Genomic DNA, 27,992 nt, shown 5'->3' with positions numbered 1-27,992 from the left:
ACCAAAGTGTCCACAGAGCGTCGTCGTTTCACTATATTTAGACGAAGGGAGCGAGTGAAAAAGATAGCGGCATGGCGGCCACTTGTGTTCGCTGGAGTAAACACTGGCTGCCGCCTGGAAGGCTGGATCGCAGGCAGGCAGGCATGCAGGCAGGCTGGCTCCTCCTTTGACGTTTACAGGCGGCCACGCCGATCGCTCCCATGTTGGCCTCGCCTTCTTTTTTCCGCTTCCTACCGAGAAACTCTGCGCGTCGGGGACACATGTTGAAGCCTCCCAGGTGAGTTGAATTGAATTGAATTTACTGGCTGAACTTGGTCGTCGTCGTGCAGCATTCGTGCAACGTGGATCGCGTGCTTTTCTTCCACCTGACGTGAAATACAGCACAAGCGACACATATTAGGAATTACAGCTCAAAACGAGGTATATTTTGGATCATTTCGCCATAATTTGTTCCCCTTCCGCTGAGCCTGCTCGTCAACGCGTGTCCAATTGAAAAGCGATCAAAACGACGCGTGTTTAAAGTTGGCATTAATGTCATTTCCCCCCCACGATTAATTTGATTAATGGTTCTCCGGGGACGTTAATGGCGAGATGTCAGCATCCTTTTCAATAATCGGGTTATGTTTTGTCTCATCTGCAAGTTCCCCAAAGGGCACTTGACAGTGTCATACTGTTAGGATTTGCCCTAAAAATGCAGCCTTGGGGATCACGTGACTGCCACAGTTGGGCATTTTAATCATACATTTCTAAAGAATTCCACTGACACATTGATGCACGTCACATACATTTTGACGGGAAGGATTAACCCCCTGTCAAACTGGATTGGACGTCTATTGCCGTCAATGGCACCGAAACATGAGCATTCCCAGCATAAACTGAAATAATCTATTGTTGTCATTGGCAAAAATGAGCTAAATAGTCAATATTCTCTTATACATTTCTTTGAATTTTTCAAAATCTATTGTTGTCATTGGCAAAAATGAGCTAATTAGTCAATATTCTCTTATACATTTCTTTGAATTTTTAAAAATAGCTTTATTACAAAATGTAAACTGCAATTATTTGCTTTGTATTTATTCTTCATTTTATTTTTAAATTAAAAAAGGGCATTTTTAAAAAGGTTCTTTTTTTACTCATGCTATTTTACTTGTTCTTTACCGTTGGTGAACAACAAAGGGTTTTAGTTTTTATTAATTTATAATAATATTCATACAGATGTTTTAAAAAACAATTAAGAATATTTTTTAAAAGTATTTCATTATCATTGAGACCTATGTAGAATAATAAAATACCCAAAGTTTGTTTACTCAAGGTCTCATCTCAATTTTCTGAAACGCTTTATCCTCATTAGGGTTGCAGGGGGTGCTGGAGCCCATCCCAGCTGACTCCGGGCCAGAGGCGGGGCACAAGGAGACAGACAATCATGCACACTCACACCCATACCTCAAGGCAATTTAGAGTGTCCAATCAGCCTACTATGCATGTTTTTTTGGAATGTGGAAGGAAACCAGAGTACCCGGAGAAAACCCACGCAGGGGAGAACATGCAAGTCAGTAAATTGGACTGTAGGACCGCAACAAACTATGCTAAAATTGACTTACAGATACTGTAAGTGCATTCTTTATGAAAATACATACATGAGCGATTTTCAAAACACATAATTTCTGTTGTCTTGGTGGTGTACTTAAAAAAAAATGTACCAGGTTTAATACAAAAATTGAGATATTTATGGAACATTCAACAGGAGCTCACGATGAAATTTTGCCGTTTCATCTCCCAATCTCTCATGGCGACTTCCGACTCGCTCTGCTAAATCACAAGCGTGTCCAATCCCATTTGATTCAGCGGCAAAGATTTGAGAGGGGTGGAGTCACTCAGCCCCTTTTTTTCAGTTGTTTAATCACTGCTGACCTTGTTTGAAATGAGTCGTCCTTTTGTTGTCCACCAGGAACAAAAAGCGCCATTGTCTCTCGGCCGCCGTGCGACTAATCCGCAGCTGTGTAGCCCGGCCTCGGGATCGCTTTTAATCCAGATTGGGTATTAATGACTGTCTAATCCAAGCGTTTCTTTTTCTTCCCTCCCCCGACATGGCGTCTTCGTTGTTCCTGTCACCGATTGTGAAAGTGAAGCTTCATGTATATGTCAAGGGGGATGTAATCCCCCCCGATGAGATTGAGATCAAGCGCCAAGACGCCCACCCATTCCCGGTACTGCTTCTAATCGACTGCAAGATGCACATTTTGTTTATGACAGTAATTGAATGTACATGAAAAGATGATTTTATTTGTTGCCAGCGACGCCGATGGCCGCCAAAGCCACGAAATCAGCGATTGAGGGATGCCTTCTCGAACATTTGACAAAGTACTAGCTGAAAAGTCATTGGCTCGTCAATCTCCACTGTAACAGGTGTGTCATATATTTCTCTGTTGATTACTCGAGAGTAATCGGTAAATAACCAATACATATATATATATATATATTTATTTATTTATTTTATTTATATTTATTTATATATATATTTATTTTATTTATATTTATTTATATATATTTATTTTATTTATATTTATTTATTTATTGTATTTATATATATATATATATTTTTTTGTCATTTAAAAAAAGATTTTAAAACATTTCCTAATTTTTAAAAATGACATTTTCAAATAAATAAACAAAGGTAGAAAACAGTATTGTCTATCAATAGTATAGATTAGCAGAAAAAAGAGGGAAAAACAATAAATGTATTTTATTTTTCTTATAAAAACATTTCTTCTTTATTTTTAATTCACAGGGGGAAAAATATCTCATTTGTGTAGCCCTTGATCTATCATTAAGCACTACAGATATTGTATTTAGGTATGATTTTAGCGAAAAACATTAATTCTGCTTGTGATATTTGTTGGCCCCGCAAACGGTTGTGTTGGGCTAGCTCTAGAACCCGGGCCACGGGTTTGACACCTATGCATTATAATGGCTAACGTTCAGATTAGTGCAGTAGGTCCAGGTGTTTGTCAAAAATGGGAGCTGGGGTTAGGGATTTTTTAAAAATCTTTTTCTTTACGAGACATCAACTATAATGGAAATACAGTCGTACCTCTACTTACAAAATTAATTGGTTCCAGAACTTTTTTCATAACTTGAATATTTCGTAAGTAGAGCAGTACTTTACATGTAAATTCCGTAATTCGTACATCGGTCCTCAAAAAACTACCAACTCAGCCTTTTAAAAATGATCAGTGTCCCAATTTTGTATGAAAGATGCAAAAAAGCAGACAAAAATGAAAGAAATTTATATAAAAAATATTTATCAATGTAATTCTATGAATAATAAGCATGCAAATACTTGGCAAAAGGCATTCACGTTAATGTGAAATGGGAAATTAGTGCTTGTTTATCCTCGTCTACAAATGGAATTATTATCCCGCTTCTCAGCCAACTGTTTGCTTTAACCGTTATTTCTCTGGCAGCATTGACGACGCAAACGTCGATTTGTTCAGGAAGGTGAGCGGCTAACATTTTTAATGCGCTGTTGTTGGCTGCTTTGCAAAAATCCATCACACTTATCTTTTTTTTTAATCCGCCATTGTTTATTTCGACCGCCGTGTTTCAAGCACCCACAAATCAGAAAATAGGGAAGATTTATTGGACTTATATTTACTACAGTCAAGATGAAATGAATGTTAGAGACTAAGACGACGTTTTCATTTTGTCGAGGAGTCCAAAATCTTCGCGTTGCTGTGAAACGATAAGATCCAACAGCTAAATAAAACGCTTCTGCTTTTTCTACGCTTGTGGGTGTCTGCCATTTGTGTAATTCTTGACTTCCTCAAGTACGAAACCAAACTTTGACATCTTTAAGAGACCACTCAAGATTTCGTACCCACCAGAGGCGACACCACACAAATGAATAAATCCGAATTTATAACCTTGAAATCCTAAAACCTAAAATCAACCTACCATTTCACTTGAGCATAATCGTTTCACACCTCTAATTTCCCTGAAAAAGAGAACAGGTTTTGACAATTTCTATCCCTACTTCCTTGACTGCATTCCCAAAGGTAGACGTGCAGTTAGTGTGTGCCTGGAGTAAATAAATTCGCTCTGGCCGAGTCCGAACATGTCAGAATTGAACATAAACTGGAAAAATTGTCATCCTAGTGACCATCTCTTGACTATTGATTGCAATTTAACTGGGACTGAAAAGGGTTTTGGGTCATATTTCCTAAATATGGTGCTTTAGTGAGCCTTTTCCTCTCACTAATCTGGCTTAGCGTGCCATGCAGTCAAGCCCAGCAAAGCAAAGCGTGTGACGTTTGTGTTTCTGTAGCCATGCTTGACTGAAATAACGCCGCCATTCCAGACTGTTTGCGTTTAGATTGAGCATAGGTAGCGTTCAAAAAAACTATTTTGTGTTCGGACCTTTCCTAAATGTTCCTCGGGAACTTCTATGGTCAAAAACTCATGAGACAAATGGCAGTTGATGATTTACAGTCTTGACACAAAGCAGTCTTCTGATTTTACCTCCAAAGGCGGAAAATTGCTAGGTCAACTTTGTCAGCGCCCCCCCCCCCCCCCCCCCCTTCCGTGCCAGTGATTTTTTAAGCCCATTCATTGATTGAAGCCAGTTGACTCAACTGTAGACATGCTTTTTTTAAATTTTGCAAGCCAACGCTTTGCACTTGATCTTCTTTTCCCACGTGGAAAATGATCCCCAACTTTGGATCATCCCTTGACTCTTGGCTCACACTTGACGCAGTGGGAGTTTGCAGCAAGTTTAGTCACATGACCTCTGAACTCAGAGACTTCTCTAGTTTAATTGTTGATTCACCCGAATATTTGATCGTTTTAAAGCTAGGTCTTGTATTACAACGTAGTTTTGTTCATAGATGCTTTTTAACGCCGTTGTCTGGGGAAATTTCGGGTAAAATTCTGCTAAACCTGTGCGTGCTGTGTTCATGGCTCATTTCCGTGAAGTTAAAAAGATCTGCACAATTATTGATGACTCATGAAGGTTACATAATTCTGCATTCCGCCTCGTGTAAGGGTGTCAAACTCATTTTTTGTCACGGCCCACGTCGTCGTTTTGCTTTCATCCAGAGGGCCGTTGTGTCATTTAATAAGGCTGCCAAAATTAACCGATTAATGAATTGACAGCTTTACTGAACATAGAGAGATTATTTTTGGTCTGGGTTAAAATGAATACAAATCTTATTGAGCCTCTTAATAGCAAATATTCTCTTGTAGTGGATTATTAAAATGTATTTTTTTTTTAAATCAGAAAATAGGGCAAACATTTAATGTATCATGTTTGAACTTTTTGTTTTTTTTGTTGAAAAAGGAAAAAGAATACATTTTGCATTCTGTTCATTTACAGGGAAAAATAAAAGGGATAGATGAAACATTTTAGAAATCTAATATTTAGATGTTTTTAAAAGATTGGATTAAAAGAACTGGATCAAAAGCCCTAAATATTCAGTTTGTTATAGTCTGTTTTGTTTTCAGCCTCAAGTACCAATGCGCTTTATTGCTCACGGATAGCAAGCAAATGTTAGCTGGCAAAATGGATTGGGCGTCTAGCGCCATCAATGGCACCCGATGACGTGGACAAGTGTCCAGTCAAGTCAAATCACAATCTCCTCCAATATCTGGCTATATTTTCACCCCCACTATCTGGTTTCCTATCCAATACACGAGGAGGGGATGTGATCCAAACTGTTTGTCTTCCTGCTCGTGAGTCAGCTGGCTACAATGACAAAGGCGGCAGGGGAGGAATTCCCCTGCAGAAGCCAACCAATGGGGGCGAGAGCTCGGACGTCGCTCGCCTCTTGCTCGAAGCATCAAACTGTCTGGCAACAAAATCAGAGAAAATAGCATCTGATGATGTCTTATGTTATTCCCCCTTGGATTCCCCACAGCTCCATGTGAAATACAGTGACCCTCTCACAAGTCTGTGCAAGGCAGGTTGATCAACACAAGGAACCCCCGATTGGGCCAATGGCCATTTAGCTGCTCCATGTGTGGGTGGACAATACTTCTAACATGACTGCCTCAATGTGTCTGAGACATTTTTTCCCCCTGCCTCCGCTTGGCCTATCAACATGTCCTAGAATACCACCAGGATGAATATTAATTAGCCTGATGCAGTTCAAGTGCTGTAGGGAATCCATGCGCTGCCTGGGAGAAGCCTTGGGGGGAAAATAAGAGGCGGATGGGGAGACAGACACTAGAGGAGGCGTGGGGGGGGAGTCGGATTGTTAGCTAGATAGTGCACCGCATGTGGGCCTTTGTCATTGACATGCATTTTGTTGGATGTGTGTGTTGTGGAGACAAAGCAGTAGCTTGTTGGTTTAATGAGAGCCTCGGTTCAGAAGAACATTTTTCTTTGGAAAGATAGAAATGAGCACTTTTGATTGATTGTCCGTGACGAAAAACAAAGGAAAAGCAAAAAATACAGTGAAGTCTGAAGCTCATTTTGGGGAGGAGGAGGCTATTGTGTGTGTTTTTGTAGGTTCCAACAATCTTCCCAATAACTTGAATCATTCACTTTTACAAAAGGAAAAAACTAGTCATCTTTTAAAGGGGATACAAATTGAAAATGACTGTCATTTTACATGAGAAAATGAATATGGCACTCAAATGTATGTTTTTTTTTAATGTACCATTTTGTGTTTGCGTGACAGAATGACAGAACGGTCACACGCCCATGCAAAAATATTCATCTCATTCTGGGTGTGACATCACATTCCTTTTTTTGGACAATTTTTTAGTAGGTGGGGCCAAGGCAGCGTTCTGTCTGGTTACGTATGTCAGTCCACGTAACCCAAGTCAAAGACTGAATACATGACGTTTAGAATCATTTCATTGTTTGAAATGATATCTACAGCCAAGCCGTATTGGATAACACAACTCCACGTCTTCAATTCCCAACACAATAACATTAAAATATCGCTGGCAAGGGATAATTGCCCTGTTAAAAATAGCGTACATCAGAGAAACTACCTTTTATTTCCTGCTATTGCCAATATAAGAGCTCGAATAGTCTGCCAGTAGGGTGGAGTGGATTTTTGAACACGTGGCTATGATGCAATAGTCAGCTGTGTTTATGGGTAATATCCTCCAACAATGACCCAAATCCTCACCAAGGTCTTTAAGTTGCTCTCAAGGTTACATCCTGTATTTTTTTTCTGACTTCCTTTGCCTTCACTGGATCCTGTTTCCCAAAACACAAATTAGTGGTGGGTTCAAAATAGTGGAAAAGGGCTGATAGTGACAGGTTTTATTGCAATTCACAGGCATAGATGTCCAAGCTATTTGGACATCGGAGTTATGGTTTACTTTGGAGGGCTCATCAATTATAAAATAATTGAAAACTATTTCAATGTGAAAAAAAGGAAAAAATAATTTAGTCTTTCCTATATTTTTTTTAAATAAAAAATGGAAAATAAATAAATACATATTCTCCTTTTAAATAATTTATTTTCATGTTTGTGTTTTGAACTGTATTTATATTTTTAGTGAAGACCCTGAAAAGGGAAACGTTATATATTCTCTTATTTACTCTATTTTTTTAAGTAAAAAAAATGTTAAATTTTTTTTAAATTCTAACACATTACCCCCTGAAATTGAAAACTACATTCATTTTATATATTTTTACCTACTAATTTAATGCGCATAATTTACTTTTTTTTAATATAGCTGGTTTAAAAGGAAACGTTATATATTATTTTATTTACTCTATTTTTAGTCATTAAAAAATAAGGGAAAAAATGTAAGCATTTTCTTGAAATTCTAACAAATCACCCCCTGATATTGAAAACTTCATACATTTTATTTATGTTTACCTACTAATTTAATGCACATAATTTACATTTTTTTAAAGCCGGTTTGCTTTGAGTATTAATGCATGAAACTGTATTTTTATCTGACCACTAGGATAATCTTTAGAATAATTACAAAATCCCTTTTTGAAAAGGATTTTTTTTCGCTTATATAGTGCATTCAAACCATCTTGTTTATTTCTACTACATTTTCCCTATTACTAATGACACAACAAAATCATAAAAATGCAATTCCGTTTCCATGTGGTGGCCCCCTCTGGTCACCACTTGGGATTTGTCTTCTGAAGCTGCTGTTTATAGTATTTTCAGAGCGGGGTTCAAAGAGCGCTTTGTAAACACGGAGATCATGTGCCGGACCCATCATCACATAGCGAGCGACCTGATGCTAAAGTGACAGCGCTTCCTCTTAGTACTTCAGCGCTTGCTGTGTGCCGCACGCGTGTGTTCGCATCTGTGTTTCTCCACGTTTATCTTTATAAACGGATTTGTGATCTCCGTCTAATGTGCTAATCTGATTGTTCAGTAGAACCTGAGAGTGAAGCGGAAGTCCAAGTACGTGCGTGTCACATCAGTGTCACATCCGTCTTGGGCCGAGCTCACAGAGCCAGCAGCTGTTTGACATTTACAGAACAACCGCTTGTAAGATCCCCCTACCGCCCCCCACCCTATTTCGACCGCACCTAAAAAATCCTGCAGACCACATGTGTTACCACGGCAACCAGATGTTTGTTCACTGCTTTGATAACGGACAATTATTAGCACATAGATCGAAGGTTCGATCCCTGGTGGTTTTTAGTTGTGTGGAGTTTGCTTGTTCTTCTACGTGGGTTTTCTTGGGGTGCTTCGCCAAAAGCGTGAGTAATAGGCTGATTGAACACTCTAAATTGACCTTCAGTATGAGTTGGAGCGTGAATTGTTGTCCTTTTGTCTCCTTCTGTGATTGGCTGGCAACCAATTCAGGGTTTCTCCGCCTCCTGCTCATACTTGGCTGAGCACCCCCCGCGAGCCTTATGAGGATAAGCGACTCGGGTAGTGAATGAATCAACATTAGGATTTTCTTGACTTTTTTATTCCATTTACCATTTATTTATGCAAATTTTGTTTCATTAGTGTCAATGGGAGTCAATACTTACCGTATTTTCCAAACTATAAGTCACACTTTTTTATAGATTTCCTTGGCCTGCAACTAATATGAGCCTCGTTCTTTTTCCCTCTGACTACCAACAGCCTGTTATGTAGTTTTTTTACACTATAGTTACTTGGGGGAAAAACTGTTGTATTTTTGTTTTTGGTTCCTGATAAATTTAAAGAAAAAAAATCCCTCCCAAATATGCCACTAAAACTCCAGTGCATATATTTTTCCCCTTCATTGTGTATTCTTTGACTGCTGCAGCTTGTCATGCAAAAATTACACACTACATTTTCAAAACCCCATTTAATTTTTTCATCCAATTCAAGTCGCCTTTTTAACAAATTACCTTTCTGCATTCGGCACCTTAAAGAAAAAAGTTTGGACAACTCTGCAATGTCTTAACTATTTTTACCCACACATTTCGATTTAAAAAAATAAAAATAAAAAAGCCTAATAAATACCACGGCAAAATTGGAGTCCTCCATCCCAGTGGTCCGCTTTAATGACATAAAAAAGACCATAGGGACACACATGAGATCCTCTTATATTTCCTTCCTACGTTTTGTAATGAGGCTTTGTCTGATGACCTCTTTCCCAGAGAGGCAACACATACGGCAGATTTCGCACGTTCATCTATCACCGCAGCCTAGAGAGAGAAAGCGAAAACGCCCCCTCCCCTGTAATCCACCTCTCCTGCGCCAGCTCGTCTCCATGGCGACCGCTTGCCACGCTCTCCGCCACCTATTTTTTTTAATGACAGGTGCATGACAGCGAGGGAATATTTGCCGGGTGTTTTTTTTTTAACAACTTCAAAAGTTTGTGCCATTATTTATTTATTTATTTCAAGGTGCATAAATTGCGTACCGCAGCCCCTCCTACCGCATCCCCTCCATGCAGGGATTATAGATCAGATGGCACCCAGTTCTGGAACACAAACAGACTTCCGGGATCAGGTTAAATAGGATGAAAAATGAAGCAGAGGGAGGCTTTGTACGTGAACTAGGCTACAAATCTGGGATGATTTTGTTATTACTTTATGCGGGAAAACAAAAAAACAAACTTGTTGAACTTTTTTTAGGCTCCTTTGATTGTCGCCTCTTCGCCGCATTTACGTCGCGTGACCGTCATCGGCATTTTATGACGCTCCCCCTGGAACTAAACGACATAATTATGCAGCAACTGCAACCCGCAGTTGAGTCCCAAAGGCATTCTCTTCTTCTCGCCGCAGTTCTCTTGAAAAAAAAGCAGTGCTGTCAGTGAAGGATCATTTTTCTGCAACAATGACAGCAATAGACGTCCAATTTAACGCTTATTTGCTGCCAGCTGAAATGGAATGGATGCCTATGATTGTCAATGGCAGCAAATGAGAGCATATTTGATCTAAAATAGGCATCCCAAACCAATTGTGGCAATTAAGACAACATTTTGTGGCCTCATGTTTAACATCAAAGTGTAGTACTATGTGTGACAGATGCATATTTTTCCTTAGGTATAAAAAAAATGATATTAAGAAATGAATTGAAAAAATAAATTGATTAAATGTCTGATCCGTACACACATAAAAATGATTTAAAAGTAAACATGAACGTTTGTAACATTAGATTGAAAAAAAGGAGTTAATATTGCATTAAGAGTGTGATCAGTGCATATTTTATGTAAGATTAAATAAAAGAAATCCAAAAATAATGTCGTTTTGTATTCTTTCTAGGTTCTGCAGAACCGCGTCACCCACTTCTTGGTGCCCAGGTGGGCCGAGAACCATGTGACCAGCGGAAGTCATCTAGCGTCACATGTTCAGGCTGCCATGGAAGTCCCATTCGGCTCACTTTAACTGGGTAAGGCTCCTTTTTTCTGTGCACTCGAATGTACGCCATTATTTTTAGAAGGTTTTCATCTTTTTTGCAAAGCACCAACAATGTATTAACAATCTGCTGTAGTGCATCAAACAAGTGCAGTTCAGTTGTTTTGAACTTTATATATAGGGACAATCTCAATGCAATACCATTGAACTCAATGCTTAAGTACCCATGAATTTTCTTTTCCCCTAAAATACTACCACTGTGAATGAATAATACCTCAGCCGTAGTCGAGTACTTTTGCATTATTGTGTAGTTGTGTAGTTCTGCACAACAGTTGTTGACTACACACCAGGAATACCAATATTAAATAGTTCCATACATAACTGTCAGTAAAAAGATCATTCTTATTATTTCAATGTGCATTTATATATGCCAACATTTTTTGGTTTTACTTCAACATTCATGTTTCACTTCAACATTGACTAGTTCAGACTAGTTTAGACATTCAGTGCCGTTAGTGGCAGCCAATCCGTTAACGTTGACCCTGACGGTGGTCCACGCTGTAAAAAGTTTGAAAACCACTAGCTCAAAGTAAGTTGGGAGATTTAAGAAGCCATGTGCCCATGATTAAAAAGAGGCAAAAAAACACGCGCTTTAGTTAGATAGCAATACTCCGGGAAAGAGAACGGATGATATGCGCTTGCGTGCCGTTCGTATCTTATCCTGGGATTTTCGACAGTAATTGTGTGGCAGTCTCGCTCCCGTTTCCCCAGCACGGCGCTACAGGAAAGCCTGACTTGCTGGTTGGCTGCAAAGGACAGGAAATAGTGTGTATCACACAACAGATGAAGGACGGCATGTGCTTACACTGCACAAAACCACAAAAGTAAAGAGAAAAAAAAGGAAAAAAAACATGTTGAAACGCAACTGGTTTGCAATCTGATGACAAGCAACATTATGTTTTGAGATTAGGTTTTACATCCAAGCCGGTTCATAGTATTCTTCCTTTGCAAGTTGGGTTACTTTTTATTTTCTGCAAAAAACAAAAACTTATTGGAAGTTTAAACAATCATGAAACATGATTATAGTGTCCTAATTTTATAAACTAGTCCTATGGGATCTTAAATCTTACTCCATTGTAAATGAATTGGGCGTATAATGGTATGCAATGAGTTAAATGCCACAAAAATACTTTCGAGTGTTATTGGGGTCCATAAACTGAGTATATTTCTGTATTTATGCATTAAAATTGTATTTTTATTAATATTTTATCATCACATTTTGGGTAATGTAGGTTCTAAACCAAATGTTAATATTGTGGCTTGCGCGTTTGTGTTTTTTTTTAAAGTTCTAAAAATGCCAATTTGGCCTATAAAGGGTTATTGTCTTAAAGTTCTTAAATTACAAGATTTAATCAATTTTGTCTGGTAGTTATTAAATGTAAAAAAAAAAATGACGTTCTTAAAGTTACCGTTTTTTTAAGGTTGTCTGAATTTGCCATTAAATTCGTATTCAAGTGGCGTTAATAATTTTAAAAAAGTAGCATAACTCTTTACGGATTTGCAAAGTTGAATACTTTGATCAGCTGTCTTTTAAATGAAGATAGCTTATAATAGGTTATGTCTATGCTTTTAAGTTTGGCTTGTAGGAACTATTGTTGGTTCTTTCAACAACAAAAAAAGTATGTGTTTCTGACCTCCCCTGAAATTGAAAAGAAAAGTAGCAATTTGTGAAAAGGTCTTGGACTAGGTGAAGGCTGATCTGAAATGTAGATTTCTCTTGCATAAATTACCAGTTCTTCCACTTCCAGATGGCACTTGGTGAAATGAAAATTTCACCTTCGCCGCTATTTGTTCTGGAAAATTGAGCTTTGTCGCCGATTGCGATAAGAAAGCCAGCGGCGGGCTTGCGTTCATCCGGGAGATGAACGCGATACGGCATTTCTTCTCCATGGCAACAACGATTGTTTGCCCTCCCGTCACGTGACCCTGTACCAGAGGTTGCGTTTATGCCTCCAAACCACGGTTTTGTCCAACACGGCTCTCATCCCCACTGCGCGAGCCCTCCACTGTGTCCCCGCGTCGCCCCCTCTTTTTCTTCTTCAAGAATCAAGAGCCTTTTTGTTTGGCGGCGGCGCTTATCGCTCTTTTCTCCACCGCTGCCCTCCCTCCTTCCTCTCGCTGGCGAGCTCCATATCTGGCTCCATCCTTCCCTCAGGGGGGGGAAAGCATACTGTTATTTTGGAGGAAGGACACTAAAACTCTTATACTTTATATACTGGACCATAGTCTCTGGTGGCTTCTCTTTGGCTGTACACAAAATATCGCCATGCTGATAAGTGTCACAGCAACTATTTTGGTTGTTACACGAGCTATGGGGCAAATCATTAAAAATGGGTTTTGTGGCTGTATAAGAAGGGATTTTTGCGCCTATATTTTGAGAGATATTCTTGTAGAGAATGTCTAACACAGTATTTTTCAAAATTAATATTATTCTCAAGAGCAAAATCTCATGAAAAGTTGTTGATTATGTAGCTTTTGCTATTTAGTGGAATATTCAGTTTTTTATAGATCTAAAACAATTTTTATTTTAGCTTTTTTTTATAAATTTTTAGATTTTACAAAAATGATTTTTGAACTAAAAAACACGGGAAAAAAATGATTAAAAAATAACAATTATTGTTTTAAAAGGAGGGAAATCAGGAAATTTAATATACATCTATACTCTTCATTTTAATTTGATCCTAAAACAGAAAGTCGGCTCAAATGATTTACTTTCCTGGGCCACACAAAATGATGTGGCGGGCCAGTTTTGGACCCCGGGCCGCCACTTTGACACATGTGGGATAGTCAATCTAGCCCATTTTTTCCCTCTTGTTGTTGATTTTGATTCTTTTCGCAATATTTTTAAACTTAATTTTAATTTCCCCCAATGCCATCATACCCCTCTATGCATCATTAAACTAGCATAATCTTAAAAATTAAATGTATACATATTTAGTTTCTAGGAGAATTAAGTTTTGTTTGTTTACAACAAAAGGTGTGTATTTCGTCTTTTGACGAAATGTTAAAAATCTTCTAAACCAGCCAATTTGCATGTGCTTAAAATGCTTAAATACGAGACAGCTGATCACCAAAATCCTTCAAAATGTTCCATTTCAATCTCAAGATCATCCAGCGCTAAGTGGAATTGCATTTAATTGTTCTGCTTGTCTGAAAGAACTATTTGTGCCCAATCACCTCAGAAATAGACTTTTAAATGACTGTGTTTTTGCTGGGAAGATCATATTCAACCTCTTAAACATGGCTGCCATGTATACATTTTTTTGACTTCTTATCCTGGTAATTTACTGCCCTATCTTTCAAGGGTTAAAAGAACGCACCATAAATTCTTCTGTAGGCAAAGATGGTCACCTTGGCCTAACATTTAATGTCACTTAATAGGTTGAGGGAGCTACACCAGAGGAATGAAAAACAGCCACACGTTGCCAACCAAAAAGAAAAAAACCATACACTGGTATAATAAAAGAGAAAAATATAATTCTTTCTAGCCATTGCCATTTTGTTTCCATTTCAGCAATGAGGAAATCGATTCAAATTAGATTTTTTTTTTGTAAATTAAACAGAGATTATATTTTGAGGCCAAATTATTCCGCCCTAACACCCCCGCTGCACACACTTGGATGATCCAGCACCAACAAAATGATTACTGACACGTGCATTGGCACATTTTTTTTCATGACGGCCTGGCAGCTGTTTCGGTGCATGTAATGTGCAGGGGTGTAAATCTGTGGATGATGACGGAAAGCCTCTTGGTACCCTCTGCAAACCAAATACATGCACAATGAAACACTTAAATGCAACCCTAAGAAAGATACATTACTGCGCACCCATGTTTTTTTTTCTTCCTCCTTCACACCTTCCAAGATGTTGAAGGTGTTGAGACTGCAGCACATCAGCCGGAGGGTCTCCAAGGTCATTAGCGCCGGCCGGCACTGAGTCTGAGCCCCTGGGATGGAGGCGAGATTGATTAATGGACAGTGCAGGGGGGGGGTAGCGAACCACATTGTAGTACTGCAGGCTTGCGAATACTCCCTGTTTGTGTAGTAATACTGCAGTATTTTCTGAATTCTTGTTAGCAGACTCGAAACGCATGAGATGGTTTGATGGTTAAGCAGTACAGTAGCTTGAGGCTTTTTTTTTCCCCAAAAAATGTTTTTGGAACAGACAATGAATGTACCTTTACTGCGAGCTCCCAACATTCCCCGCGCGACACCCACCACCCACTTTTCGAATTCCCCCGGCTGATGTATGCGAAGAGACAGAAGGACTCTGTGCCCGGCCAAAACCACGTTCGGTTGCCGTGACGTCGTCGTCTTTGAAAGACCGCTGGGTGGTGTCTCCATCTGATGGGGGTGGAAGGGTTAGGAGAATGAGATGAATGCAATTTTTTTTTGATTTGGTGGTCTTGCTGAGTTTCAAAAGGAGAGAAAATATAAGGCTTTGATTAATATTCAATTGCGAAAGGGCGGTGAAAGATGAGCATGCAGAGTCAGTCCTATGATGGTCATTGGCAGGCAATGAGTTATTTTTATTTTTCTTAGATTTAAATATGACAAAAAATCTAATTAGTATTAAAATGGTAAAATTTGCATCTGCTGTGTCACAAGTCGTGCGTTCACAGCCATCCTGAAACCACAAAAGTATACTTTAGGTCACAGCACCTATGAAAAAAAAAAAAAATCTCTTATTTTCGAGCAGACATACTTCTCTTAAATTAGTTCTTAATGAAGGCGGAGCTAACGCTCTATATACTAGTGCTAGCCTTGTAGATAACAACTTTGTTTTAGTATCTATTCCTTTTTAAATTGTTTTTGTGTAATGCCACAAAGTAATTCAATGTTTCCCAACACTGTGCAATGGTCAGGTGTGCCGTAAGAATTTACATGGATTCATAAATTGTAATATTCCGAGAGAAATATCTTAGTGTTACGAGATTAAAATCAAACGACTATGAGATTAAAATTGAAATAGGACGAACATTACATCATGGATTGTACTATTACAAGATCCAAATCGTTAAAAAAAAAGTCGGAATGTTACAAGATTCAACTTGTTCTCTTGTAAAAGGGTATATTTTTTATTTATTTTACAAATATTTCCAACCGCGTATGATTAGCCCTAAGTCATTCTTCTGCCATGGCACAAAATGTCTTCATGTATCCGTAGATACACAAACATAGCCTTGAGAATTCTACGTAGGACAATTCTCCAAGATGTCGCCAAAACTCTCTCGAAGAGTTTTTTTCGCTTTTCTTAGAATAAATCTGAACTTGTACGACCTCTCGCTACTGTGTACTAACCGTGAAACAGCGCTTCGCCTCACAAACTGTCTGGTCAGTGTAATAACCTTCCTGGAAGTTGCTCACAAACATCTCTCCCAAACTAAGGGTGCCTCCAAATCCCCCCCCCTCCCCATACCGACATCTCCCATGACCCGTTTTTATTACTTCCGACGGTCGGTGACTGGTCTGAGTGCTAAATGGAGTGAGCACAATGCACAAACGCCGCGGTAGCCATTTGCCCACTGTCTGACCCGAGCTACACGATGACTCATGTTAAAAAAATCAAAAGGTCTAATTTAAGACCTACGCTGTATGCCCTCATCATGCTGAAAAATGAGACGCTCATGGCAATAAGATGCCATTTTATTATTAGCAATATAGGGGACATCCTGGAAAGGAGGGATGTAGTCGTAAAGAAATGCTTAAGCAGTCACACTGGCTGCATTTAATATTAACTACAAATGTAGGTAGATTATTATTGGCTGTTGTTGAGGGAGTTAGATGTCTAATCCATTCTGACTGAGAGGGGCTGGCAGTGTCCCAGTAGCCATCTTGACTGGAAGACCCTGCAAGAATCCTTCAGTGTCTCAAATCCAAACACATGATGACCTCTTGAGGCAATGTGTGTATTTTCCGAGGTTTTTTGGAGGGAATGTTTTCCAAATCTACAAATAGCCTGCTACCTCTGAAACTTTCATTTCGCAACCTGACTTCCAAAGTAGAATTTTTGTGTCCTTTTCAATGTTCCCTCTAATTTTTTGTTTGTCTGGGCAGAAAGACAACCTCCCTGAGCACACTGAGTACTGGTGTGAGCAACATCATCATTGCTCGCTATGGGCACACACCAGTATCACACCTGCCTTAAGCAGGTGCATGTCTACTACACATAAATTATTTAGTAATAATAAAATGTAATGATTAATATCTATGAATGGAGCGGCCCGACCGATGAGTGGTTCGCGCGTCGTCCTCACAGCTAAAAAAATAAAAACAAAATTGGGATTTTATTTTGTGCGCTCCATATGATTTGCTGTGCGCAGAGAAGACGAGACTAGTGTGCAATTGCGCACGCGTGAGGGAACATTGGTCCTTTTGTAAGCAGGCCTACCCTAAGAACTGGACTTTCATCTTATCCCCACACAACCACAAAGTAAAGGAAATACCCCAAAGTTTCTGGTAGTTAAATGCACAAGTGTGGGGGCGCCAAACGACCATAAAGCATCAAAATGAGGACTTGGAAGCAGTTTATTTCCCCTCAATGACGCTTCCTTAGGACTTTTGAAAGGCATACATACTTCATGGCTTCTTTGTTCCTTTTTTTGCATATTTTATGAAATCAATCTAGTGAAGTTTAACGATGCACCTTAGTAAAGATGAGAAGGAAGAGTCAGATGAGGGTGCTCAACCTTGCCACCTCTCCTCTGGGCTCATTCCGATGCCGTCATCCATCTTTCAGCAGGGTCTCCGCACATTATTGATGTCCTCGGCAAGTGTTATTGACCTGGACTTTCCGCTCCCCCGTTCAAGCGCCGCCGACTACAAATTCCTCCAGCGTCCCCTTTTGATGCACCCCGTCGCCTCCCCATCATGCCTTTTTACGGGACGATGCGGCACGGCCCGGCAGCCCACTGCAACACAAACACCTCATTGATTATACACTTAGCCCTCCTTCTTTTAGTGCAGCTGCATCGCACACCTGCAGCCTTGACTTGATGCAGATTTCCCTGCGAGTGACTGAGTGAGTGAGTGGGTGGGTGGGACATGTTGTGACTTTTTAGTGCTTTGAAAAGACAATGAAAAGGCGCCCTCAAGGTCTATTGCTTTTTACTTTTCTCCCAGCAGCTGCAGTACTTAAAAAATATTATAGACTCGAAACACTTAAAATCAACACGACATGCAGTGATATCTCATGTCGGTGCAAATCAATACATTATATGTGTAGTGTTGCGTACTATTAATCACTCACACTTGCTTATAATTTAGACAGTATATGTTTTCCTGACATTCTTGTTATTATTGTTGTCATACAGAGGTGTCTTACCTTATTTTCCGCGATATAAATTTTCTTGAAAGGCGGCAGTGCGCCTTGTACTCCCATGCGCCTTATCTATGGTTCAATATTTGTTCATCACTTTAGCACAGCTCCCAACCAATACCACTATATTTACGTAATACTATCCTCTACCACCGCCACTACTACTACTACTACTACTACTACTTCTACTGCATTTTATAATCCAGTGCGCATTACATATGAAACAAATTTTAAAATAGGCCATTCATTGAAGGTGCGCCCTAGTCCGGAATATACGATAATCCCATGACCACTTAGTCCATTATACAGCAAGTGACTATTTTTGTTAATAATAATAACAAAACAAACACAGAACACATACATGGAAATCACAATATTAACATTAGATATACAAGTCATGACCCTAAATTTGATGCTTACATATGTGGACATCAGGTATAAATTGTGTATGTCTATTAACACTTTCAGTGCCATTAATGATGATAGATGTCGGATCTGAGTTTTTTTTTTTCATTCTTCTGCTGTGAATTTGTTTCCTTCTACTACAAGTGGATAATTATTGTATTTTTATAATCATAATTTTAAATGAATGAAATGTTGATTACAAACCAAATTAATCACATTAAAATAAATAAGAACACAATTACACGCTTATTAACACAATAACACAAGTTGATTTGATTTATTTTTGTAAATGTCATAGCATTTGGCTATCAAAAAACGATAGACATCCAATTTATTTAAACTCCCGGGACTAGATGTCAATGCTCATCCTTCATGTCACTTTGACTAATGATCACTGCAAACCCTCCCAGTCAAAATGAATTGGGCATCTAGCGCCATCAATGGCACCTATGCACTCATTTATTCAATTGCGCCACCTTACTTCTATACTTTGTTAAAATGCGCCTCCTTGTGTCCCAAAACAGAATTTATATATATTTTATATCCCCGCAGCTCTTATGAATGAACAGGAAATGAGTGTATCACCCCATTGTGGCTCCTTAGCACTGGATGAGCACATTCCAACTATCTGAATGAGGTTATTCTCGGGTTGATGTTCCCATGCGGGGAAATTTAATATCCGCGTTGTTGTTGTTTTTGCCCCGCAGTCACAATGCTTTTGTTTTTGGTGGCAACCACGACATCATCCAATTGGAGCAGCAATGGCAACCTCACAAAAGGTAAGCAGTGCACAAGTCAGTCACCAGTGTCATTTAGGGCTTATGAATAGAGCTTTTTCACAGTGTTTATAAACAGACGCTAGGTTACAAGAAATCTAAATTGAAAACTGGTGAAAAAAAAAGTTGTTTTCCATTTTTCCCGAGTTCATAATTGTGTGATGGTGTTTTTTGTCAGAGGGCGTCCCATCCGCAGGACACCACGTCCTTCCCACCGTGCTGGTCCTTTCCTTGCTCCTGCTCTTTGTGGCGCTGCTAGCCTGGTACTTTCTCAGGTAAAAAGATAATTTAAAAAATCACGTATTTTTCAGAGAGCTCATAAAAGCAAATTATTTTGATTCATATTTTGACCAAAATAGCCACATTTAAGACTTTTGTCATTCACCTCAATTTTTCTTAACTATTCACCCATTGAAACAGGAATGAAGTAGTTGCCCAACATTTTTTTACTTGCTTCCAATTCAGAACCAGGTATCATTGAATTTGGAATAATATGAGGCCATTTATATGGTTTGGCAACATAATGCCACTTTGAAGTAATCCGTAACTATGATATAACCAATGAGAATGATGATTTTGACAGTCCCTGAGAAGGGCATTTATCTCCATTGCGGTACCTTTAAATAGCTGTGTACAAGCTATGGGTTTCAAGTTACTTTGCAGTTTGAAGAGTCGCTGTTTCAAATGTATTGATTTTAGGGATGGACAGGGTCAAGCAAAGTGATTGTATGGTGACATTGTATAAGAAGGTTATTGCCTGCCCATCTTACAAATGACCAATTCAAGCCTACAAACTGTCCGTGTGCGGTCGATTGCTTGCCGTCTTTTGGTCACCGGTCTTTTGGTCGCCCCGACCGCGACAACAGGCGACAAAAAGACTGACGACCAAAAGACCGGCGACAAAACAAAGTAAAACAACATGGTCTACACATCAATAAAAGCCAACAATGGCCATGAGCAGTTTCACTGAGCCGACGTGTGAGTGTATAAGAGTTTGTATGTACATGCGTTGTCCCTTTAAGAAGCTATGTCAGTCAGGGTCTTAACAAGTTCTCCAACAAAAAACAATAAAAGTCCGGGAAATTTGGAGCTTTTCTTTAGCCTAATAATTACTAGGGCATTAAGTATGACTAAATAGTAATTCGCAGTTTGTATTTAGGGAATTTGAGCAACGATTTAAATGGTAATTATCACTTACCTTCTGGGCGACCAAAAGACCGGCGACCAAAAGATCGGCCACCAAAAGATTGGCCACCAAAAGACCGGCGACCAATCGACCGTGTACCAAACTGTCTGTGATTTGATTTACGAGTAACTTACGAGCTTGTTCACTAATTCGAAATTTAAAATAAAGCACTGACTCTGCAAATTCTTCCTAGCAACAGGCAGGACATTAAATCCCAGCAACGATGTTGGTAGCAAACTTTCTATGAAAGCAAAAGTATACCCTGTTGCTCGAACGTCTTAGCCCTCCCGCCTCCTCTACCTCACCGATTGGCTCGCGGCCAGATTCCGAGGCAGCGCTGCTGGGTGACAAACACTTCCTCCTCCAGTCACCGAGGCGGAGCCCAAGTCAGGAAGCGTCGCTCCTTCACTCCCTCAGTCGCTCGCTCACTCAGTAACACGGTTGAGCGTTAAAACACACAAACGGCGTCCTTCCCACGCGTTAGCTCATGAGAAAGACCACCTTCTCCAGCTTCAGATGGTAGGAAGGCTTTTTTCACCATATTTCTGCTCTGGCTTTGACGGATTGTGTGCTTCAGGTTAAAAAACCAGAGGAAGGCGGTGGTGACCACAGTGGACAAGAAGATCCCAAATGGAATCCTGGATGAACAAGGCATGTGAATACAACAACGCTTATTATGGTTGTCGTCAAACAATGAGAAACTGGCGCTACTTCGTTGTGGTCGTCTATGGCTTCCTGTGAGAAAAACAAAAATTCAACTTGTCCTTTTTGACACTTTACACAGACGCGACAGTGGTCCTCCTGCCCAGATCTGCCTCGGCCATTAAACACTACCCGCCGCTCATCGTGGAGCACCTGGAGGACGAATACAGGCTTCGCTCGGCAGATGACGGAAAACTTTTCCGTGAGGAGTACAATGTAAGCTACTCAAAAACATGTTACGACCTTCAGTTTTTAGGCTTTACATGTAAAAAAGCAGAGTATTCTCAGAAATATTTTCATCATCATTGAACTCATTTACCAGTCAAAACAACTACTGTTCTCAAATATCACTGACAATAATGTAGAATAAGATAATGGTGACCTCAAATCTTGCACCTCATCTTTGTTATTGATTTATTATTCAAGATGATCAACAATGGTGAGAATAATTAGATTTCTATATATTGAATGCCGCCAGAGGTTTACGTGCACAATAGGGACTCTGAAGGCAAAACCTTGTTGCGTCAACTTTCTACCAAATCCATTTTTGTAGAACAATGACAATCTTTGATCTTACCTGCAAATATGAAAACCTGCCAGGCAGACTTTGCCCCCCATTCTTCCTTTGGGATGACTAGTCGTGAATTTTTCCATCCTTATCACTAGTAGAGAACCAATCCATTTAAATTTGGAGGGCTGGCACCAAATGAATGAAGTATAGTATTTCTGCAACTACCATAGCACATTCTCTGCTCAATCTATTCATAAACATGATCTAAGTGTGTACAAGAAGTTCAGTGTCTCTAGTTTCAATGCATTTTAATTACTAGTTCTGAGGACACAATACAGTTTTAATTATTCCATTCTTTAAATCAGGGGTGTCAGACTCGGGTTGGTTCGCGGCCCGCTTTAACGTCAACTTGATTTCACGTGGGCCGGACCATTTTTGATATAATATCTAGATTTTTATATATAAATGGATTAAAAGAACTGGATTAAAAGCCCTGAATATTCAGTTTTTTTTATAAATCTAAAACAATGTTTATTTTAGCTTTTTTATATATATTTTTAGATTTTACAAAATGATTTTTGAACTAAAAACACAGAAAAAAATGATTAAAAAATGACAATTATTGATTTAAAAGGGGGAAAATCAGGGAATTTAATATACATCTATACTCTTCATTTTAATTTGATACTAAAACAGAAAGTCGGCACACGTGCTTTAAATCATGCGAAAAGTTTCTCAGTTAACAACAATAATTTCATAATTTTGGTCGTTTTCATTAACGATAACAAAAATAACCTCACCCCCTATCAAACTGGACCCTACTTCTCTAATAATTGTTCTTCTCAAAAATGACTTAACCTGTTTTCCATGACACATGCATACACCCTCATGAAAAATACCCCTTTCCTATTTTTTTTCTGGCACATAAGTCATTTCTAATCACCATCTGAGTCAGTATTACATCCACGACTCGACTTATTTAGCATGCACTTATATAGGAAGTGCTTGCGGTAACAAATAAAGTGAGGACGTATGTAGCAGAGGAAATGACTAACGTGAAAAAAAATGATAATGCGACAGTCACCGGCTTTTTTTTGGGTAGCATTCACGCGAGAGGTAATTTGTTAGCAAATTGTTTCGCAGTCGCTGCCGGGGGGCCACGCCCAAGGGACGTACGAGGAAGCTAACAAGGACAACAACAAGGACAAAAACAGATATCCCAACATTCTTCCTTGTGAGTATGATCTGGAAGCAAATTTGCCTGCCTCGATTGCACAAATTGACAAGCGTGGATGAGAATGTGACCTTTCCTCCCTCAGATGATCATTCCAGGGTGGTGCTGAGTCAACTGGAAGGAAGTCCCGCCTCCGATTATGTCAACGCCTCGTACATCGACGTGAGTGTTTGTTTCGTTGTTTCAAAAATACTCATCATTTTTTTTAAATGTTATTTTCTCTACAGGGTTTCACTGTTAAGCACAAATTCATAGCTGCACAAGGTAAGTTGCAGTGGTGACTTGACTGACATCTTAGAGGGGGGAAAAAGTCATTAAATATTTGGTCTTGTCAGGTCCAAAAGAGGACACAGTAGCCGATTTTTGGAGGATGGTTTGGGAGCAAAAAGTGTCAACGGTCGTCATGCTGACCAACCTGAAGGAACGGAAGGAAGTGAGTGGTGTGACATTAAAAAAACTAGATCACTCTGAAAGGGGAAACTGATTCGGTACATTCGAACATCAACCGTGAAGTAAATTAATTTTTGCATCCTTTTCTGACCTCTAACCTTTTCTTCTCGTCTTTTGACCTACTCTGCAAATTTGAACTAAATTGGCTGATTCATTATAAAGCTGTCACCAAATTCCTTTTTGACCTCTGTGACCTTACACCTCGTTCCACGTAAAATTGAAGCGTTCCTTAGTTTTCTTGAACAAATTCATACAGGCCAACAGAAACCCTACAGAAATGACAGCTGGAACGGGACTTCATCATTTGAGTGTGCTAGTGTGGGATGCCTTTTTTATTGAATTGAATGCTTTTATTGTCATTATACAAATATAATGAGATTTATTTCATAATTAAATCTCTGGATTGGACGCATCTCGCCTTTGAAGGCAATTAAGGCATTAAAGCCAAATCATACTTCTGCCAACTACTACGACATCCTTACAAAAATGCTTTGGACATCCATCTCCGTCAATGATGACGAGTGAATAATTGTCTATTCCTGTGCAGGACAAGTGTTACCAGTACTGGCCGGATCAAGGCTGCTGGACATACGGGGACGTGCGCGTGGCAGTGGAGGACTTCACCGTATTGGTGGATTACACCATTCGAAACTTCTGCATACAATATGTACGCTCGCAGGTGTAACTTTCCATTCGATGAGATGTTTTTGATTGTAACATTTTTTTTGTTGCACGCCAGCAGTCCAGCGAGGCCGCTAAAACGCCGAGACCAGTCACGCAGCTCCACTTTACCAGCTGGCCCGACTTCGGCGTCCCCTTCTCGCCTATCGGGATGCTCAAGTTTCTCAAGAAAGTTAAAGCCGTCAATCCGCAGTTCGCCGGGCCAATCCTTGTCCACTGCAGGTAAACGAAATGCACAGTTTTTAGCATATTTGGCTCACATTTCAATTAATAGCGCTTTGCGTATCCATAGATATGCTATCTATTTAAGGATTTATTTCTGAGGGGCATTTTGAGTCAGTGTTTGTTGTCGACTATGAGCCATTTTGCAACAGGCCTACTCAATTCACTTAACGTTAATATCAAACAAGTGTGTACTTTGAAAAATGTGCATTTTTTTTTCCCTGTGTAATTGTTAGAGATTATACTTATGAATATTTATTACCGCGCCCCAATGACCCGAGTGGTTAGCGCGTCGGCCTCACAGCTCTGGGGTCCTGTGTTCAAATCTGGGTCATGTCCATTTGTATGGAGTTTGCATGTTCCCCCCAGGCCTGCGTGGGTTTCCCCCCACATTCCAAAAACATGCATGGTAGCCTGATTGGTTCAGAAAATTAGATGGGAGATATTTATTACCTTGAAAAATCTTTAGCCACATTAATAGTTTTTTTCAAAATATAGCATCCCAGTTGCAAGATGGCTCCCGGTTACTCACGCCAAGACTACGCCTTAACGCGTCAGGAAATATATAATATAGTATACCCATACACGTGTTGCCCATACAGTGCCGGCGTAGGGCGGACCGGCACGTTCATCGTGATCGACGCCATGATCGACATGATGCACGCCGAGCAGAAAGTGGACGTGTTCGGCTTCGTCTCCAAAATCCGAGAGCAGCGTTCGCAGCTCATCCAGACTGACGTGAGTCGTGGCACCGCCCCAATCGCGGTCGCTCAGTCGCTAACGCGATGATTCTTTCCGTCCCGCAGATGCAGTACTCCTTCATCTACCAGGCGCTGTTGGAGTACTACCTGTACGGAGACACGGAGCTGGACGTGTCGTCTCTGGAGGGACATCTGCACAAGCTTCACAACACCTTCAACCAAGGGGACCGCGTCGGTCTGGAGGAGGAGTTTAAGGTTGTCGGACCGTCCGAGGAATTTTCTCATGATTTGAGGTTTTGTGATTAAAATTGCGGGTCATCCTGCTTGTGTTCCAGAAATTGACCAACATGCGTATCATGAAGGAGAACATGAGAACGGGGAATCTGCCTGCCAACATGAAGAAGAACCGAGTCCTGCAGATCATTCCGTGTAAGAGAAGTGGAAGAAGAGTGCAATTAATATGTTATCTTTTGTTTGTTTTCACCATTTTGCTTCCTCTTTTAGACGACTTCAACAGAGTCATTCTCTCCATGAGGAGAGGACAGGAGTTTACAGATTATGTCAATGCATCCTTTATAGACGTAAGACCCTTTTTTATTTTGAATTTGGAATATTTACTTTTAATTGCACATCAGTGATGGTGAAGAAAGGAAGATCACTCTATTGCAAATGTTATCAAATGTTTTTGTGTTCATTTCGGGCTTGGTTTTAGTTTAATGTTACACTTTATATTTAATTTATGCGTGATCAGTTAAATTTAGACACATTTTCCTACTCAGTGGAATATTTTGATCTATTTTCTAAGCAAAAGAAAACAACAAAAAAACAGTGGCAGTCGCCGATGATTCTAAAGTGCATAGAAAGTGTGATTATGGTAGTCACTCTTTGTTCTTGTACTCTTCACAAGTTCTGCCAAGCAACAAAAGAGTGCTTAACTGGGAAATTAATTTTTTGGGGGGTGCTACTCCACATTTTTTAGGGTTACCGGCAGAAAGACTATTTCATCGCCACGCAAGGCCCGCTTCAGCATACGGTGGAGGACTTCTGGAGGATGGTGTGGGAGTGGAAGTGTCACTCAATTGTCATGCTCACGGAGCTCCAGGAGAGGGAGCAGGTAGGCAGACCCTATGAATTAGAATTCAGGGGGTGTTAAGATGATTGTGGAATGCTTAATGTGACGGTGTGTGTATTTAGGACAAATGTTATCAGTATTGGCCCGCGGAAGAGTCGCAAACGTACGGAGATTACAGCGTGGGGATGAAGGGCGACGCGTCATGTGACACTTATAGCCTACGAGATTTGGTACTCACCTTCTTGCCGGTAAGAACTCGTCTTCATCGATACTTTAGTTGGATTTTGGATTGAACGTAACCATTCCGGATCTCAGGACAAGCAGACACGCGCGATCCGGCACTTTCACTTCCACGGCTGGCCCGAGGTGGGCATCCCGGCCGAAGGGCGGGGCATGATCGACATCATCGCCGCCGTGCAGCGGCAGCAGCAACAGTCGGGGAACCATCCCATCGTGGTGCATTGCAGGTATGCTCGGATAAATGAAAGAGAAGCTGGCAGCTAAGGTCACTCTTGTGTTTGGAAAAGTATGTGCCGTGGTAGTTAACAGTGGCATGGGTCAAGAATTTGGGCGCTAATGGCGAGGTGCATTTTGTAGCGCCGGCGCGGGGCGGACCGGTACGTTCATTGCACTGAGCAACATCTTGGAGCGCGTCAAGGCAGAAGGCCTGCTGGACGTTTTCCAGACTGTCAAGAGTTTACGCATGCAGAGGCCGCACATGGTCCAGACCGTGGTAAGTAGCCTTTTAATTTTGCAGCAGATTCATTATGCAAACAACGGCATGTTGTTCTTGTTCTTGTTGTTGTTGTTTTTGTGACTGTATTTTTCCATTGTAATTTGCAAATTCTTCTGGTGCTTTTTTTTCAGTTGTTTTGCTAATTGTTTTAGTAAAAGGATTTTTGTACATTTTAACTGCTTGTTTGTTTTTTGTAGTAGTTTTTCCCACTTTTTAAAAACTATTTTAATGTATTACTCACATATCTGGATTTTTCCTTTTGCGTTTTCTATTTTATTTACTCATGGCTTTTTAAAAAATATACTTTTATGCCTATTATTGTAATTTTTGTTTTTTTAAGTGATTAAAAGTACCAATTTAATGTACTCTATTCTATTTTTTTTCCATGACAGGAGCAGTATGACTTCTGCTACAAGGTGGTACAAGACTTTGTGGATATTTTCTCCGACTATGCCAACTTCAAATGATCTAATGGTTTGCCTTATCGACGTTGTGGTGGTCCTTTTTATTTCATTTGTTGTTGTTTTTTTTCTAAAGCTGGTTGGTTGGTAAATACTCTATTTTTTGCTATGCACTTGTCCTAACATCAGCTTAACTTCCGTCCTGCCTATATTATATATAAAAAAATAATTGTACATGGTTAAATAAAACAAAGTGGTAATTTATATTTTACAGTATGTATGATATTCGTCTTCATGTTGTTTTTCTCGCATATGTACTTTTCAGCATTTATGTCTATGTAATATTTTGAGAGGTTGTAAATTTATTTATGTAACGAAAGCTACATTTTATTGCTTTTTTTGTTGATTTAAAAAAAATGAGGTTCTTTTGGGTGGGTTGGGGTTGTCCATTGGAATTTATTAATATCTGTATTTATCAGGTAGTTGAATGTGATATTTTTGCCACTGAAAAAAAGCACAGCCTTTATAGCCAAAAACTCGCAATATGTCCAATTGTGTTGGTGCCATATGTTTTTTGTTTGTTGTTTTTTTTACTGAACCCAAATTTTAACAAAAGGTGAAATTTGAATTTAAACAGTTTGAATGCAGTAAGACAAACATCAGCACAAAAGTAAGACGCATTGATGGCTTTTGTCATTGTAAAAATTTCATGGAAAATAACTACAGAGACGCATTAAAGAAAGCTTGGGGAATTTTGGAGAAACTTCTTG

At 39.7% G+C, this 27,992-nt stretch overlaps 1 protein-coding gene across 5 annotated transcripts; it reads left to right on the top strand.

The window, feature by feature from the left end:
• The first annotated feature begins 67 nt into the window (after nucleotides 1–67).
• On the top strand, nucleotides 68–27,974 carry LOC144092892 (receptor-type tyrosine-protein phosphatase epsilon-like). Of its 5 annotated transcripts, none has more exons than XM_077626047.1 (23): nucleotides 68–277; nucleotides 2,125–2,207; nucleotides 2,295–2,406; nucleotides 10,676–10,802; nucleotides 19,258–19,329; nucleotides 19,505–19,601; nucleotides 21,090–21,163; nucleotides 21,297–21,430; nucleotides 22,869–22,959; nucleotides 23,045–23,121; nucleotides 23,187–23,223; nucleotides 23,295–23,392; nucleotides 23,957–24,076; nucleotides 24,152–24,312; nucleotides 24,915–25,050; nucleotides 25,119–25,268; nucleotides 25,349–25,442; nucleotides 25,518–25,594; nucleotides 25,993–26,127; nucleotides 26,208–26,333; nucleotides 26,401–26,552; nucleotides 26,683–26,818; nucleotides 27,214–27,974. In XM_077626047.1, exons 5-23 carry the CDS (start codon nucleotides 19,263–19,265, stop codon nucleotides 27,286–27,288), a joined length of 2,037 nt encoding a protein of 678 aa, XP_077482173.1. In that variant the 5' UTR covers nucleotides 68–277; nucleotides 2,125–2,207; nucleotides 2,295–2,406; nucleotides 10,676–10,802; nucleotides 19,258–19,262; the 3' UTR covers nucleotides 27,289–27,974. The 5 variants fall into 5 exon arrangements, with proteins under 5 accessions (XP_077482173.1, XP_077482171.1, XP_077482170.1 ...); XM_077626045.1 differs by having other exon boundaries at nucleotides 69–277; nucleotides 2,130–2,207; nucleotides 24,149–24,312; XM_077626044.1 differs by having other exon boundaries at nucleotides 69–277; nucleotides 24,149–24,312.
• The last annotated feature ends 18 nt before the right edge of the window (nucleotides 27,975–27,992 follow it).

Source organism: Stigmatopora argus, chromosome 18 (assembly GCF_051989625.1).
Source record: "Stigmatopora argus isolate UIUO_Sarg chromosome 18, RoL_Sarg_1.0, whole genome shotgun sequence".
Classification (NCBI taxonomy): Eukaryota; Metazoa; Chordata; class Actinopteri; order Syngnathiformes; family Syngnathidae; genus Stigmatopora; species Stigmatopora argus.
This window is presented reverse-complemented; position numbering and strand designations above follow the sequence as displayed.

Coding starts and splice junctions, on each gene's coding strand:
- LOC144092892 (XM_077626045.1), top strand. CDS start 19,263: ATGCTTTTGTTTTTGGTGGCAACCACGACATCATCCAATTGGAGCAGC. Junction 19,602..21,089: donor CTAGCCTGGTACTTTCTCAG/GTAAAAAGATAA, acceptor TGTGTGCTTCAG/GTTAAAAAACCAGAGGAAGG. Junction 23,224..23,294: donor CAAATTCATAGCTGCACAAG/GTAAGTTGCAGT, acceptor TGGTCTTGTCAG/GTCCAAAAGAGGACACAGTA.